At 35.4% G+C, this 16,132-nt stretch overlaps 1 protein-coding gene across 1 annotated transcript in view; it reads left to right on the top strand.

Annotated features, from left to right (window-relative positions):
• The window catches only part of Malrd1 (MAM and LDL receptor class A domain containing 1), a 602,535-nt gene extending 590,522 nt beyond the window's left edge, over positions 1 to 12,013 (top strand). Inside the window, exons 38-39 of the mRNA XM_051205714.1 lie at positions 9,334 to 9,409; positions 11,930 to 12,013. Of these exons, the coding sequence (XP_051061671.1) occupies positions 9,334 to 9,409; positions 11,930 to 12,013 (160 nt within the window). The remainder of the gene's footprint in view (positions 1 to 9,333; positions 9,410 to 11,929) is intronic.
• The last annotated feature ends 4,119 nt before the right edge of the window (positions 12,014 to 16,132 follow it).

Below are 16,132 nucleotides of genomic sequence, written 5' to 3'. Positions count from 1 at the left end.
CATAGTTATCTTCCTTGGGTTGGAGTTTTCCTTCCAATACTTTCTGTATAGCTGGATTTGTTGATACGTATTGGGAAAATCTGGTTTTGTCATTAAATATCTTGTTCTCTCCATCTATATTGATTGAGAGTTTTGCTGGTTATAATAGCCTAGGCTGGCATCCGTGTTCTCTTAATACCTATAGAACATCTATCCAGGACCTTCTGGCCTTGAAGGTTTCCATGGAGAAGTCAGGTGTAATTTTGATAGGTCTGCCTTTATATGTTACCTGTCCTTTTTCCTTCGCTGCTCTTAATATTCTTTCGTTATTCTGTATGCTAGGTGTTTTGATTATTATATGTCGAGGGGTCTTTTTTCTTTTGTCCAGCCTATTTGGGGTTTGGTATGCTTCTTGTACTTTCATGGGCATGTCCTTCTTCAGATTTGGAAAGTTTTCCTCGATCATTTTGTTGAATATGTTCTCAGCACCTTTGAGCTGGGCTTCCTCACCTTCTTCTATGCCTATTATTCTTAGGTTTGGCCTTTTCATGGTGTCCCACATTTCCTGGATGTTGTGTGTTTAGGATTTGTTGGATTTATGATTTTCTTTGGTCAATGAATCTATTTCTTCTAGTTTATCTTCTGTGCCTTAGATTATCTCTTTGATCTCTTGAATTTTGTTGGTTATGCTTGTGTCTGTATTTGCCGATTTTTTGCCCAGCTTTTCTATTTCCAGCAATCCTTCAGTTTGTGTTGCCTTTATTTTCTCTATTTCAGTTTTCAAGTCTTGAACTGTTTCCTTCACCTGCTTAATTGTTTTTTCTTGGCTTTCTGTACTTTCCTTAAGGAATTCGTTCATTTCTTCCACTTTTTGTTTGTTTTTTCCTCCATTTCTTTAAGGGATTTTCTCCCATCTTCTTTGAGGACCTCTATCATTTTTATGATGGTAATTTTTACGTCATACCCTTCTGCTTCCTCTGCTTTGTTGTTGTGTTCCATTCTAGTTGGTGTAGATTCCCTAGATTCTGGTAGTGTTATGCTTGTCTTTCTGTTGTTCGGTATTCTCTTGTATTGCCTTCTTCCCATAGCTTCTTCCAGTAGGTGTTTGTGGGGTCTCCCCCTCTCTCTATTGTACTTCCCCAATGGGCTTATGTGGGTCTGAGATTCAATATCTGTAGCTCTGTGTGGTCTGAGCTCTCTAGGAGGTTTCTCTGCATGCAGGGACCCAGGGATGTGATCAAGGATGAGGATCCAGTAGAAGATGCCAGCAGGTACTCACAGTGGTCCAGTTGAGGTAGGCGGATCTCTGCGAGGGGCCCGGGACTCCAGCAGAGGACTGGAGGTGGGGTCAGAGACCAAGCAGGTGGAAATTACGGGTGGTCCTGCATTGATAGTCAGGTCTCCTTTGTTCATAGTTGCTCTGAGAAGTCTCCGAAGTAGGGTCGACTGTTGGCTCCACCCTCTGTCCCAGTGCTCAACCAGAGTGGCAGGACCATTGGTAGGGTAGGGCACAGGGTAGGGGGGTAGGCTTGCATTGGGTATGGGTGGGGGTGTATCAGAGCTCCAAGCGTGCTCTCGATGGGGACCAGAGTTAGGAGCAGCAGGATTAGGGCCAACCCAGGGAGTTCAGGCAGGGAAGAGGGGGAAAGAGATTGTAGGGGCCGGGGACAGGCAGACCTGATTGGGCCCAAACTCATCTCTAGCCAATAGCTGGTGGAAGAGGACAAGGGCTGAGCTGGAACTTGGAAGGTTTTGCAGGATAGTCGGATCTCACTGGAAACTGGAACTCTCCAGCTGAGGCCTCTTTCTTTAGCAGTGGTCCTGCTTGGGTGTCAAGGTTCTTGCCCGCAGGAACTCAGAGTGGACCAGCAGAGATAGGTGGATCCTTAAGTGTATCTTACAAAAACAACAATATAGTTTTTTTTTTAATTTTTAATATCTTAATTACCAGTAAAATCAGTCTATTCAAACAAGCTAAAACTTGGGCAGAAAATGAAGAGGCCAATTGTAAAATAATTCTAAGGTTTACATAAAAGTAAATTTGACACTGAAAAAGTTTCATGGGAAACAAGGGTGGCAGTCTCTTACTGTTGAAAATAAACAGACAAGCAAGATAATAACAACAATTACCCCACTACCCATGGATATAAAACAGAAGAATAAAAAGACCATATCCCCATTTTTTTAGGATGATATGGGAGGGGGAAATTAGTGAGAACACTGGTTGAATAAAATATTTCTGAAAAGATATCTTCTTGGCAGGAAAAATATATTCAATGAATATTAAAAATAGATATGTAGAGGCTGGGGCACATAGCTCAGTGGGGTAAAGTGCTTGCTGTGTAAACATGAGGGCCTGTTTTCATATCCCCAGCACCCATTTAATGCCAAGGTCTTGTGCATGCTGAGAACCAGTACCACTGAGCTGTGTTCCCAGCTTTTGGTGAAATGCTGTTGAGCATAGGAAAGAAGGGACAATACAAGCAGTGAATTAACTGGTTCTATCATCAAGCCTTCAGAAAACAATATAAAGTTGGTGTGGCTTTAAAAGTTTGCTTTATCCACGCTATATCCCCATCGGTGTACAAGGTACTGGGAGAGATGAGTTAAATAGAATGTGATCTTTATCTATCAAGAAGCTGAAAGGTGACAGTCTCAATTGTTTTATTTTTAAAATTGAGGAAAATGGTGACAAAACAGACACACACACACACACACACACACACACACAAACAGAGAGAGAAAGAGATCAAGATGATAGATATAGATGATTGATATATAGATAAACTATAAATACAGATAGACAGATGAATAGATGGGTAGATAGAATGATAGATGATAGATAGATAGATGATAGATAAATGATGGATAAATTAGAGAGAAAGAAAGAGAGAGAGAGCTGAAACAGATTTAAAAGATTCCTGATAGTATTAAACAATGATTGGAATGACAGTGCTAGAGTTGGAGAGATGGCTCAGTGATTGTTTACTGCTCTATCAGAAAGTCAGGATTTGCTCCCCATCACTTACTTGTATTAGGCAGCTTGTAATTGTCTGTCACTCTGACTCCATGGGCTCTAGCACACTCTTTTTGCTTGCATGGTCACCTGAACACACAACCACATACATATACATAGATTCACACACAGAGACACTCAGGTATATGCTCATACACAAAGGAAATAATTTTCTAAATGACAATAGTAGTTATTACTACTATAAAGTTATATATTTCCATTGTGTTCAAGCTCTGGATGCAAACAAAAAGAATGTAATTTAGAAGAAAATAATGTGTCAAAAGAAAAAATAATAAAGAGAATAGTATTCAATCATTGTCAAGTATCAGTGTGTAATAAACACTGGTGACAAATGCATCTAAGAGAGTTTAGCATCTCTACAAAATAAATTCCCTCTTAAAAGAAACTCTAAAGGGATGAGCATGCACTATCAACTCTGTAAGAGAATTTCCTTTTGTAGAGAATTTAACACAACTATATGATTTATAAGTAGTGGATGCTATTCAACAAGTGAAAAGGAATTATGAAAAATAATATAGTAAGCACCCTCATCCCAGCATCCTAAAGAGTACATGACCATTCAGCAGCCCCTCCACCCTGGGAACTAACAGAATTCATGTCTGGAAACTTGGATTCTCAGAAACAACATACAGAAGTTAGCTTATTAGTGGAAGCCAGTTCTACTACACAATGTACACAGGCAATATGTTTTAATAGAAAAGTCACTACAGTAACCGCTACCTTGTCTACATTCTAAGTATGAAAGTATGATTCTCCTTATTCATTGCTGGCAAAAATATAAACTTGTGTAGTCACTATGTAAATCAGCATGGGGATTATTCAGAAAACGAAATAGAGAACCATCACATGACACTATGTAAGTCCTAGTTATGTATCAAATGCCTCTATGTCACCAACCCGCAGGGATAATTCTCATCTATGTTTGGAGCTGTACTATTCACTATATGCAGGAAATAGACCCAACCTACTTGCCCATGCATAGATGAATGGATAAAGAAAATATGATTACCATATACAATGGAATTTTATGCATTCATAAAGAAAAATGAAACTGTACATGAGCTTTCTGTCTCAGTTGGTTCCATGGTCCCTGAGTCCCAAATAAACACACAAACACTATATGAGTTATAAAACTGTTGGCCAGTGGCTAGGTCTTTTCATCTGCTATGTCTGTCTTAATTCTTAACCCATGTCTATTAATCTTTGTATTTCCACTTGGTCTTGACTTACTGGAGAAGGGTCTGGACCTGCTACTCCTTTGGCAGGCTATATGGCAACTGTCTGTCCTCCATCTCTCTCTCCAGCATTCTCCTCACCCCTAGCCCCACTTATCTTTCTGCCTGTCCAATCAGTGTTTTATTCATCAACCAATAAAAGAAACATACATAAGGACAACCCCCATCATGAAACCATGACATCTGTATGGAAGTAGATGAAACAAAACTCATGTCAAATGAAGCAGGCATACTAATGTTTTCTATTATGTGAAGAGCCTCAATTTAAAAGTGGTGTGTGTGTGTGTGTGTGGGTGTGTGTAGTATATGTGTCTTTGTGGTGTCTATATACATGCTCGTAAACCACAAAATGAAACAGGATCATAAACAGGGAACAGTATATTAATGGAAATGAGAATGGGAGGTCAATGGAGTACATGTAATAGGCAATGAGGGGAGGCCACCAACTAGATGGGGGAGATAGTGGGGAAGGGGAAAATGAGATCAAAGTATAATAACATATTTGTAAAGATGCCAGGATGAAACTCATGTCTTTACATGTTAACCAGAAAATAAATTAAAAATTGAAATGAATGAAAAGGAAGTATGGTTGTACATCCATTGAGGAGGACAGGGAATGTCTGGTAATATAATCTACTTGGAGATTAACAGAAAAGGCCTCTGAAATGCCTTTTTATTTTAAATTTTGTACTTAGAAGCCAGTCTATTTTCACTAGCATGTGAAATGACAGACAAATGGAGAAAACTATGGCTAGCAAAAATATTAAACCATGCCTGTTGAAAATGGCAATAATGTAAATAAATTTTATAAATAATGCTCTTGCTAATAAAAGTAATTAATTATAGCAATTAATTACATTGTAGTAATTAATAAATTATTAAGGTACAACCATTTATAAGACATTAATTGATAAATTTACAGTGCATGATGTGGTTTTACTTGTCCTTTTCCTGTCACCCCTGCCCAGTTGTCTGCCAAAAGCCAGTCTTCAATACTTAGAGTGACAGTTATGTCAATGTACACTTACAATTTCTTTCACATGGTCAAAGATTTATTGACTTGCTACTCTAATGTTTCATAATAGCAAGATAATTTCCCCCAACACACTAGTGATTAGTTGTGTATTACTGTCTAATGGTTATGGAGTTTCAATTTGAAGTGATTAAAAAAAATTTGGAGGATGGACAATACTAACAGTTGCATAACATTAAGAATGTAATAGATAAGAGTAAATTATACAATGCAAATTGGTTAATGTTGAAAATTTTATGTTAGCCATATTTACCAAAACAAAAATGTAATGAAAATTAATATTATCATAAACATTGAGTCATTCATGTATGTATATATATATATACATATGTATATATATATACATATGTATATATATATATATGGGTGTGTGTGTATATATATGTGTGTGTGAATTGGGGGTCTAGAGAAATGGCTCAGTGGGTAAATGCTTACTGATCAAGTGTAAAGATTTATATTCAGATCCCTGGCACCCATGTAAAGCCAGGCATAAATAGTAGCCCATGTCTGTAATTCCAGTAATCGTTCAGTGAACTTAGAGGTGGAAACAGGACAATCCATAAACCTGTGTCCCACCTAGCCCAGTGTACCCAACAGTGAATACCAGAGACTCTGAGACATACACACACACCTCCCGTTACACATGAACATGTTCTTACATATCTATCACACACAGAGATAGACACAAAGATTTTAAATGTGTGAATAATACGGCATATGAATTACATATTAGTAATGCTGTTTAAAGCAATATAAAGATTCACCACAAAGTCATGTTTGTTGCTATAACATAGATAGGTTTTGATTTTATTATTCTTCATTTGCTTCATTATCCCTTTACAATATTTGTAACAACATTACAAGTAACTCAGTGTTTAGCTTACTGTTGGAGCTATCAACACTAATTGTGAGCACTTTTCCAACAGCCTGATCCCACAGCTGAGTCAGCAACAAATAACACAGTATTAATTATGAAACTGTTGGCTGGTTACATTTATTATTTGCTACCTCTGACTTAATTATAACCATATGTATCTATATGTATATATGTCTATGTATATCTACATGGTTTTCTCTTACTGGAGAGCAGATCCAGACCTGTTACTTTCTTGTCCTACATGATGACTCTCTGCCTACGTCTCCCAGAATCTTTATTATCTCATAGTCCCACCTATCTTGTTTCCCTATTGGCCAACAGAACAGTGCAATTTATTCATCAACCAATAAGACAAACATATACAGAAGACATTCCCATCAAACATTGTGTGGAGTAACTAACTTAATGGTGTTATCAGCATTGTATGTGTGATGTTTACTATAGTGATAGGAAAGATGTCAATATTTAAGTAAAAGAACCAAACATTCTCAAAAATAGGAGACATACTTTTACTTGAAAAACAAATACCTTGAGGCCTCTAAGAAATATGAGTATTTACAACCACTTTCCTAACACACCACATACTGACTTCCTATTATTACAACTCTGTACTCTCACAGCACATATTATCATCTTTCCAGGTAGTTATCAAATCATGAAATCCAGACTCCACCCACATATTTAACTTTAGCAGAAAAATTAAATTTTAAATTATTTAAGACTTCAGAGTCTTTTCAGATGATTAATTGCCTTCTTGCAATAGATAGTTGGAGATTTTTTATCAACTTTCCTCATTTCTGCCTGTCAATCTTTTAGTGCCTGGGGTTCTATCAGTCCAAACCCAAAAGCCATTGCCTTATATCAACATTATTTGTGTCACCCTTCCTGTTTCATCAGTTTCTGGTCACTTGCCCAGACCCTGCACTATATGTCCTACCTAGTACTAGAGTTAAGCTTCTTCGTATTTGTGGGTGTCATTCCCAATTTGAGCTTAGACTGGATTTTTTTTTTTCTTCCGTATTTGCTGTCTATGGCTGCCTTGCATTTCCTAGTTCCTTACTTTACTCTGTTTTGATACTTGCTAAGTCATGTTCAATCTGTCCTGGACCAGCTCTTGCTTTGACATTTTGACACATTTCAAAACCACTTTTATTTTCTTGCCAGTCACCAGTTAGAGAGTGTTTCTACCTAAGTCTAGTCCCTAAATTTACTGCTCTGACGATGTAATATGGATCAGTTTGGGAAGAAAATAATACAAAGTTTCAAAATGAATTCATCCTGGTTCATTGGAAAAATTTATAAGTATTCCATTAGTAGGTTAAATAATTAACAGATAAATTGTTGAATTATTTAAGGGTAGATATATAACTATTTTCTTTTCAAATTATAACATACAAATAGGTACATTTATTAGTTACCAAAATGTAGCCCTAATGACAGTAAACTCTTTCATTTGTGTAATATCTATTACAGTGGTTTAAAAAGCAGTAACAGTAGCATGCTTAGACGATATTGACATCATGGATAAAGGTGTTTCCAGCCAAACATCATCACTCAGATTAGGTTCTGCAATGCTTCTGCTGCTTAGGAAAGGAGTGTGTGGTTTTAGTAGATGGTAATGGAAGGTATAACCATTGGGAACTTTGAACAGAATATCAGTAATAGCTTGCTATTTTCCTTTAGTATTTAGTAGTGTACACTAACAAACTCATTAACTGATATTGTATCTGGATTAGGCAAAAAGTATTAAAGTCTATACTTTTTCCTCTTGGTTGCTTTTAAGACATTGGTAATCATCCCAGAATTGTCCCCACTGTGTGTGTGTGTGTGTGTGTGTGTGTGTGTGTGTGTGTGTGTGTGTGTATGTGTGTATTTAGGATTTTCACTCTATTTTGTAAACAGGCAGTCACGCAGTTGTATGATATTTCTTCCTGTGGTAAGTGCCATTTTTATCAGCTTTTCCAAGGTTTCTTGTCTTCCAACAAGAATAGAAAGTGTAAAAAGAAATCAAATGTTTAATTCAATTATGCTGAATTGTACAGATTTAGTCCATGACATGAAAAGAAATTCTCAACCTGAAAATTCTTCAAAAGACTGAACAGATGGTTCCATTGGTAAAGGACTTGCCATACAAACTACAGAACTAGAGTCCAGATCCCCAGAATCTGTGTAAATGCTGGGTGAACATAGCAACCTTTTTGTAATTCCAGCCTGAAAGGTAGGGAGACAGAGAATCACAGGAACAAACTGCTTGGCTAAACCAGACAAAATGGTGAACTTCAGGGCCAATAAAAAGGCCGACCAGGTCCAATAAAAAAAAGTCACCAAAAAATACTTCTTATATTAATTTTAGGCTGCCATACAATGTTCAAACAAGTGCATAGGTATCACAAACACACATACCCACACAAATGTGAACACACACACACACCAGATACATTAAAAATAAAGCAAAACTCTCAAACACTCAAATATAAGGTTGTTGGTATAAGGTTGTTTGCTAAACTACTTGATATTTGGACTCACAGGCTACAGATTTCTGCAAGAGACACTGTCATAAGGCACAGTCTCAGGATGTGGTTTGGCACTTCTAGTCTAAGGGAGTCCAAGGCAGGCTTCCCACAATACAGTGTCACATTACATCGTTCTTTCTGATGTTTCATTGTTAGAATGAATTGAGCAATATTTAAGAAAACAACATTGAAAAAAAAAGATAGAAAAGAAATCAACATTGAAACCATCTTAGGCTCCTTTTATTTGCTAGAATCTATTTGGATCTAAATACTCAAAGGTTCAAATTATGTTTGTTTTCAAGAATGTGGTTACCTTGGTATCCTGCAGAGAAAAAAAAATACATATTTTATAGTAATACATTGATGAAAGTAAGTGTGCTGGCAAGACACTGAGTCTCTCAAAAATTCCTCACAGTGACCTGAACATGTACCATGAAGCACTTAATTGCCAAGTAAGGTGATCCATACCTATACTTCCTTCGTCTAAAGAGTAAGGCAGAAAGAAGGAGAGTTTGAGGCCGGACTGGGCAACACAGCAAGACTCTGTCTAAAACTGAATATGGACATAAAACAACCAGGACTCTTTCACTAACATTTAGGTTTGTACCCTGTTTTGTTGTTGTTGCTGTTGTTGTTAACTTGTTTTGTTTTGTTTTAAGAAAATCTGAAGGGAGAGACAACTGTGCCTTTGTCAATCCAGTTTATGGGAATTGCATCAACCCAGAGAAAACAGAGGCAAGTGGCAAGGTAAATCACATTGATTCAGAAGCAAACATACACACACACACACACACACACACACACACACACACACACACTACCCACCATCACTTAGTTGTGTTTGGAACCATTTCTGCATCATGACTATGAGAAACATTTTAGTGGACTATTTCATTTGGGGATAAAAAAGGCATTTAAGGCTCCAAAAGTGAGTGATATTTTCCATTTAGGACAGTTTGATTCTGTTGTAAAATCAGTTCACTGTTAAATGGCTTTGTGGTCACTGTACACTCTCCAAGAGAGCTGGTAAATCTGGAAAAAACCATTTAACCCATAGAGAAGTATTAGTCAGCTATTTCCAGTAACTACTCATTGGATATTTAATTGGCTTATTTGTAGCCTCAATAATAAGTGTATAGAAATCTTGGATTGTTTTCCATATTACATTTTTAAATATTTTATGTGTGTTATATGTCTACAGGTTTATATGGGGAATACATACATCTGAGTACAGGTATAGGGAGGAGGGAGCTTTGATACACAAGGTTCTGAGGTCATGATGCTGAAGACAAACCTAGGCTCTCTCTAAAAGCAGTACATGTTCTGAAAATCTGAGCTATCTCTGCGGCCCTCCTGCTTAATTTTTATAAAATTATCTATCAACCATTTTTTATTTTTTTGGTCTTGACATTGAAAATGAGCACCAAAGGGTCAGGCCAGATGGTTTCTCACATTTTAGGACCTTATATGATGTGGTTGAAAACTAACATGGTTGACATTTTACATTTCCATGTTTTCTTCAAAAAATATGCCATGCACACTTTCAGTTTTGTTTTGTTTAGGTAGAAATGAAAAAGAAAAAAAAAAACCAAAAACAAGAATTCTCCCTGACCATGAAGGAATGTATGTGGATAGTTCACTGAGGAAATCAAACATATCGCTACTCAATTAATAATAAATACCTATACACATGCAATATTTAATCAATTGAAAAACAAGGACATAACTAATGATAAGAAAATTTTCTTTTTACTCCCCACTTAGATAATGCTAATTCTAAAAGAAATTAAAATTAAAAGCTTTAGATGTGAAAATATTAATGTTAATATCTCAACAAACTGGCAGTCAGTAAATAGCAGCCATGAAGTTACCCTACATTTACCTCAAGTAGTTTCCCTGAGAAGACAGCCTCTATAGTGTTTGGGTGTGTGTGTCTCAGAACCCACTTTTCCAACATGCTTCCAAGCAGAGGTTACTGCACTTTGCAAATGATCACTCAAAGCAAAACTTCAGAATTTCATTTTATTTCCTTTCCTGTTCTTTTTTAAAATTCAACTTTCAGTACATTAAATATGAGTAGAGAAGAAATCCTGTCAATCTGTTTCTATTGTTTTAAAAATGAATGAACTATATTCTAAGTTCTTTGACATAAAAGAAAAATAGATTTATCTAAAATATTCAAAAGTTCTTAAAGAAATGTTATATAGTGCTATTGTTTGGGGAGCATAGTAAAGAAAACAAAACAAAGAAAAAAACCTGCCAATCACTCATCAGCCACCATCAAATACGTTCAACTTTTAGCCATTTTTGTTACTTTTCTTACCACATATGTTCCCCAACCCACTCATGATTTCCAAAAATCAATCACAGCTATTATTTTATTTAACTATGAAACTTCCGTTGTATCTTTCAGAGGTAAAGACATATTTAAAATGTACCTATGGTATCATGCCTAAGGATATAGTAGTGTTCTCTTGATACTATCTAAATGTAGTGTTCATCCTGCACAATTATCTGTAAGAAAGTCTTTTGTAACTGGGTTTAGCTTTTGTTGTTACTGTATTTTTAAATCAGAATTTCTGTAAAGAACATGAATACAAATTGATACCTATGTCTTTTAAGGCTTTTTTAATCTCTATGGTCTATATTCTCTTAGTTTTCTTTTTGCAAAATATTTATGGAAGAAACAGGTTTTCCCAGAGAATGTCTTATATTGCAGACTTTCTAATATACTTAATAATATTAATTTTCCTAACTTAACACTCTCGTTATTTTATTGTCTTCATCCTAACTATAGTCAGTGTATCAAGCTAAGTGAAACATTACAAGAGAAAAGAGTCAAAATATTGCCTTCTGAGCAGGATGATGATGGCACACACCTTTAATCCCAACACTCAAGAGGCAGAGGCAGGCAGATCTATGTGAATTCAAGGCCAGCCTGATCTACAAAGCTGCACAGAGAAACCATGTCTCAAAAATTAAAGAAAATGGAAAATAATGCTTTCTTAATTTCTCTATGCTCCCATATGTGAGGGAAGGCACCCAGACTCATGCCCACAGGGTACTGCAAACATACCTATTGTGGCCCTGTGTCAGAGATTCTGTTAGTGTGAACTGGAACAAGGCTCAGGGCACTCTGATTATCACTACTGTGGCATTCATATAGAAATATGCTTCACACTTCCTGATCCTATCAGAAGTTTCCTATCTTACTCTGGAGAAAGTTAACCTTCTAAACGTATGTTTCTTCCTCAGAGTTCCATCTATTCTTTCTCAAATCCATTTTATGGTGCAACACCAGGAAGCCTGGAAGCAGTGGCTCATCAACTTAAAACATAACATCTCAATCATGTTTCATCTAATACATTTATAGAAAATTTCATTCACTAAACTGATCCAATATGAAGAAGGAAAAAAATAAAATGTTAAAATGTTGGTGTGATTATGGCTTACTGAAGCAGAGCTCCTGCCAGATTATTTTTATGTTCCCATGGAATCATAGACAACTCCTTATCTTCAATATATATCTGAGTACTTCAATAAAACATTGTACCCAATCAACTTTTGTTCCATTTATTTTATGCTGATTATTTATTTTTAAGGTACTAAAATATAGTTTATTCTAGAGCCAAATTTGAGTGACCATGGCCTGGGAACATAGATTTAGGCTATCCTAAATTTTGTGTCATTTGAAGGTGTTTAATGGTTTTGCAAAACAAAGACAGTCATAAATCAAAGCAAGGTTAAAATACACTGGTGATAGCAAGATAGGGCATGCTTTTCTATAGGCCTCAGGTATTATCTCTAAAACTTGTGATCAGATAGCTTCACCTCTGGAATATAAGAAAGTATTAAATATTATTTCTCTTTGCTAAAGCTTACAAATAAAGTGCCCTTCACAATCTTATGAGAATGGGTAAATCCTGGTAAACCTAATCAATAGTTATTTTGCATTTTGAAAAGCATATGATAATTAATCCCAATCCCATGTTTTTCAGATAATCTTGATACGTTTACATAGACATGAAATGCCAAAATATTAATTAAGAGGTACAGAATTGTGTAAATGTAATATCTCCACTTTAATAGTTTAAATATGTCTATTAGGAAATTAGATGCGTGCACAATTTACATGAATTTGATTTTTTCATTGTTCAGCTATCTCAAAAAACTTTCATTAATCTCTTTTAAGGTTAGTACCACTATAGATGAAATAATGGCTTCATCTTGTGTAACGAATAAGGTTCAAGATAGGAAAGGACAACTTTTATCGTGTGTGTCATGTTAACAACAAGAAAATCCTTCTCAGTTTGAACTTCCAGATCTCCTTTCAAGCATGCATGTCAGCATATGTTTTCCACCAGTGACTTGTCAAAATAGACATGTTGCCCATCTAAACAAGTCACTCCTAAAAAGATAGAAGCTACCCAAGATTGACTGAAAACTTTTACTATACAACATAAAGCTAAAAATAGATCTTTGTAGCATATTTTCAAACAGATGGCTCTATTTGGATAAAACTGGATTTAGAAAGTGTGTAGTTAATAGTAATTGTCAACTCAACAGACTCTTAACCCAACTGGGACATGGGGCTCTAGGCATAGCTTTGGGGATTATAACAATTGCATATCCTGAGATGGTAAGTTCTCTTCACTGTGGGTTGTGTCATTCCATAGCAAGGATGCCAGCCTGCAAACAATGGAGAAAGGAAACTGAGTATGCATTCATTTCTGTCTATCTTCTGATTATGGGTGTGACATGACCAACAGCTTCAAAGTCCTACCCAAGCTTCTCTGCCAAGATGGACTGTACCCTTGAATTATACACTTCTAAAGGTCCTTCTCCCTTTGGTTACAATCGCCAGGGAATTTTATCATCTCAACAGAAAAGTAACTGAGACAGGAAAGATGAATTTCTACTTGAGTTTTACTAACATTTTGTGAGATTACAGCCTAGCCAAAAATTATCATTTTCATTTACCTTCCAATAACTTAATCTTACATTTTATTTACCTAACTTTTAAAGTTTCACTTTTATCCTTTTTATGTGCATGTGTGTGGGGTACACATATGTATACTTTCAAAGTTGTGTTCATGGATTCAGCAAAGAATATAATGCTGCTACATGAAAAATGTGTTGAACATACAATTGTTTGCAAAAGAAAATGATTATCTGACCTAAACTCATCTATTTTGTATAAATAATAGAATTCATAACACAGATCATTGATGACAGAAAATCAACACAAAATAGAAATGTGACTACAAACAATAATACTAATTTGCTCATGCATGGAATTTTGCATACTTCCTAAAATATTTTAACATTTTTGTATGATATTCTAAACATATATGGAAATTCTATGAAGCTAAAAGAAAAGAATGTGACATTGAGGTAATATAGTTTATAGTGCAGGCATCTTCTGACAACATTTTGTGTAAGATTAAGTTTGCACCACTGTGATTGCAAAATTGGGTAAAGGAACAGGAGCTGACAAGCAAGTTAGAGAGTACACAATCTGTATAACTCAGTTTATGTGCAAGCTTGGACCAGGTTATATTTTTTTCTAATCTGGAACTTATCAGCAGACAGTATCACAATGCTATTTGATTCTTTGGGTACATAAGATGTCTCTTTAGTAATCTTTCTTAAGTAATTAACATATTCACCAAATACATTTTAGGCAAACAATAATAACCACTTGCAAATGCTAAACATAGTTAAAATATGTACAAAATAGTGTTCCATGTAGTTTATATGTTTTAGTTCATAAATATAAATAATGTGCTATATACTAGGCTGTAGTGTCACTATTTACATGTAGATACTTAAAGTGAAAGTTGATTTAATTTAAACTAATAAAAGATAAAGTAATTTTGCCTGGATTGAATTAACAACCTTGCAAGAAATCAGTAGTCACATGTACTAGAGGCATTTCTACTGGACAATAGAGAGACGTTTCTATCATTCCAGCAGGTTTTCTTGGATGATACTGGCTTAGATCAATGCTTAAATTGTTTCCTATAAGCACTAAAGGATTTTATTATGTGTGTATTCTGACTAGAAACAGCCAATTTCAACAGAATAATGATGGATTATATATATAAGACAAAGTGTATTTATCAGGAAGAAAACTGACAGATACCTATAATGAAGTATCTTTTAATAACTCTTTCTTGCCATATAAATGTTGCATAGAATTCAAACAGAGCCACATCATCTTTGCCCATTTCATTCTTTTGTGTTTAGATGCCTCCTTGAAAACACTGCAATTATTTCTTTTCCCTTTTCATCTTTTTGAGCTTCAATCATTTCCTCATGTTTATCACACCATAAAGATTCAAGTTTGCTACTAAATAACAACCACTTTGTGCCTCCCACATAAGAGCCCTTCTACATTTGGGGCAGAAAAACACAATAAACCAAAACTACTATATTCAGAGAAAATGGCTTTTACAGTTCACAATATCAAACTTCATTTTTATAAATAAAACTTAGAAGAAATGTATATTGAAATGTAAAAGGACCAAAGGAATTTCTTTCCGAAAATGCTTCTTAAACAAAAAAGAAACAAAGGAAAAAAAGAAAAAGAAGAAAACTTCAACTATGCATTTCACTGAAAATCAATGCCATGCTTGTGATTCTTGACATTATTTTGTTTTTTCTCTGTGTCAACTTTAAAGTGTTTTGAAGCTCATTACTAATGTATCTGTTGGTGGGGTTAATACCTAGGAGGAAGAAAAAGAAGGTACTCTCTCTCTTACCAGTGGAAAGACATCACTCCTGTGAGCCACATCCTAAAATTTCAGTGAAATCAAGTTGCTGACACATCTTAAATTAAAGAACTAAATAATCATGGATCACTTAAAATATGCACAAAATAAGCAACACTAATCCCAGAGTAGATACTTAAATATTCATACTGAAACAGGCTGTTAAACACTCTGGAAGACTTAAGTGCTCTGAAAAATACATTTTCCCCTAAGAATATGGAAACAATATGAATGAACCCAGAAATTTTAGAAATAATTTCCTGAGCTGTCCAAAACTATTTGTACAAAGATTTGTTACCAAGAAATCATCACAGGAAGTGGGAGTTATTATCAATGTGATAATACCAATAAAAGAAATGCCAGATTTTTTGTTTTCTTTGGATTCTTTATTTTTAGTTTTACTTTGTATGAACATTTGCTTGCATATGTGTATGTGGGGCATCTACAGCATAATACCCTTAAGAGGCCAGATCTCATTTGACCAAGAGCTCAGGACTTCCCCTGCTTTCTACATGTGGTTGGAAATGGATGTGATTCCTTAGTGTCTTGCTCTGGTAGCCTGCTGCCATGCCTTCCTCACCATTGTGAACTTCCCTTCTAGAACTATGAGTCAAAATAGATTGGCTTGTAAGTTGCCTTTAGTCATAGTATTTTATTCTAGTAACAAAAAGTAACTAGAGAATTT

Source organism: Phodopus roborovskii, unplaced genomic scaffold, assembly GCF_943737965.1.
Source record: "Phodopus roborovskii unplaced genomic scaffold, PHOROB, whole genome shotgun sequence".
In the NCBI taxonomy this organism is placed as follows: domain Eukaryota; kingdom Metazoa; phylum Chordata; class Mammalia; order Rodentia; family Cricetidae; genus Phodopus; species Phodopus roborovskii.
Note: the sequence above shows the minus strand (reverse complement) of the source record. Positions and strands in the feature narration are given on the sequence as shown.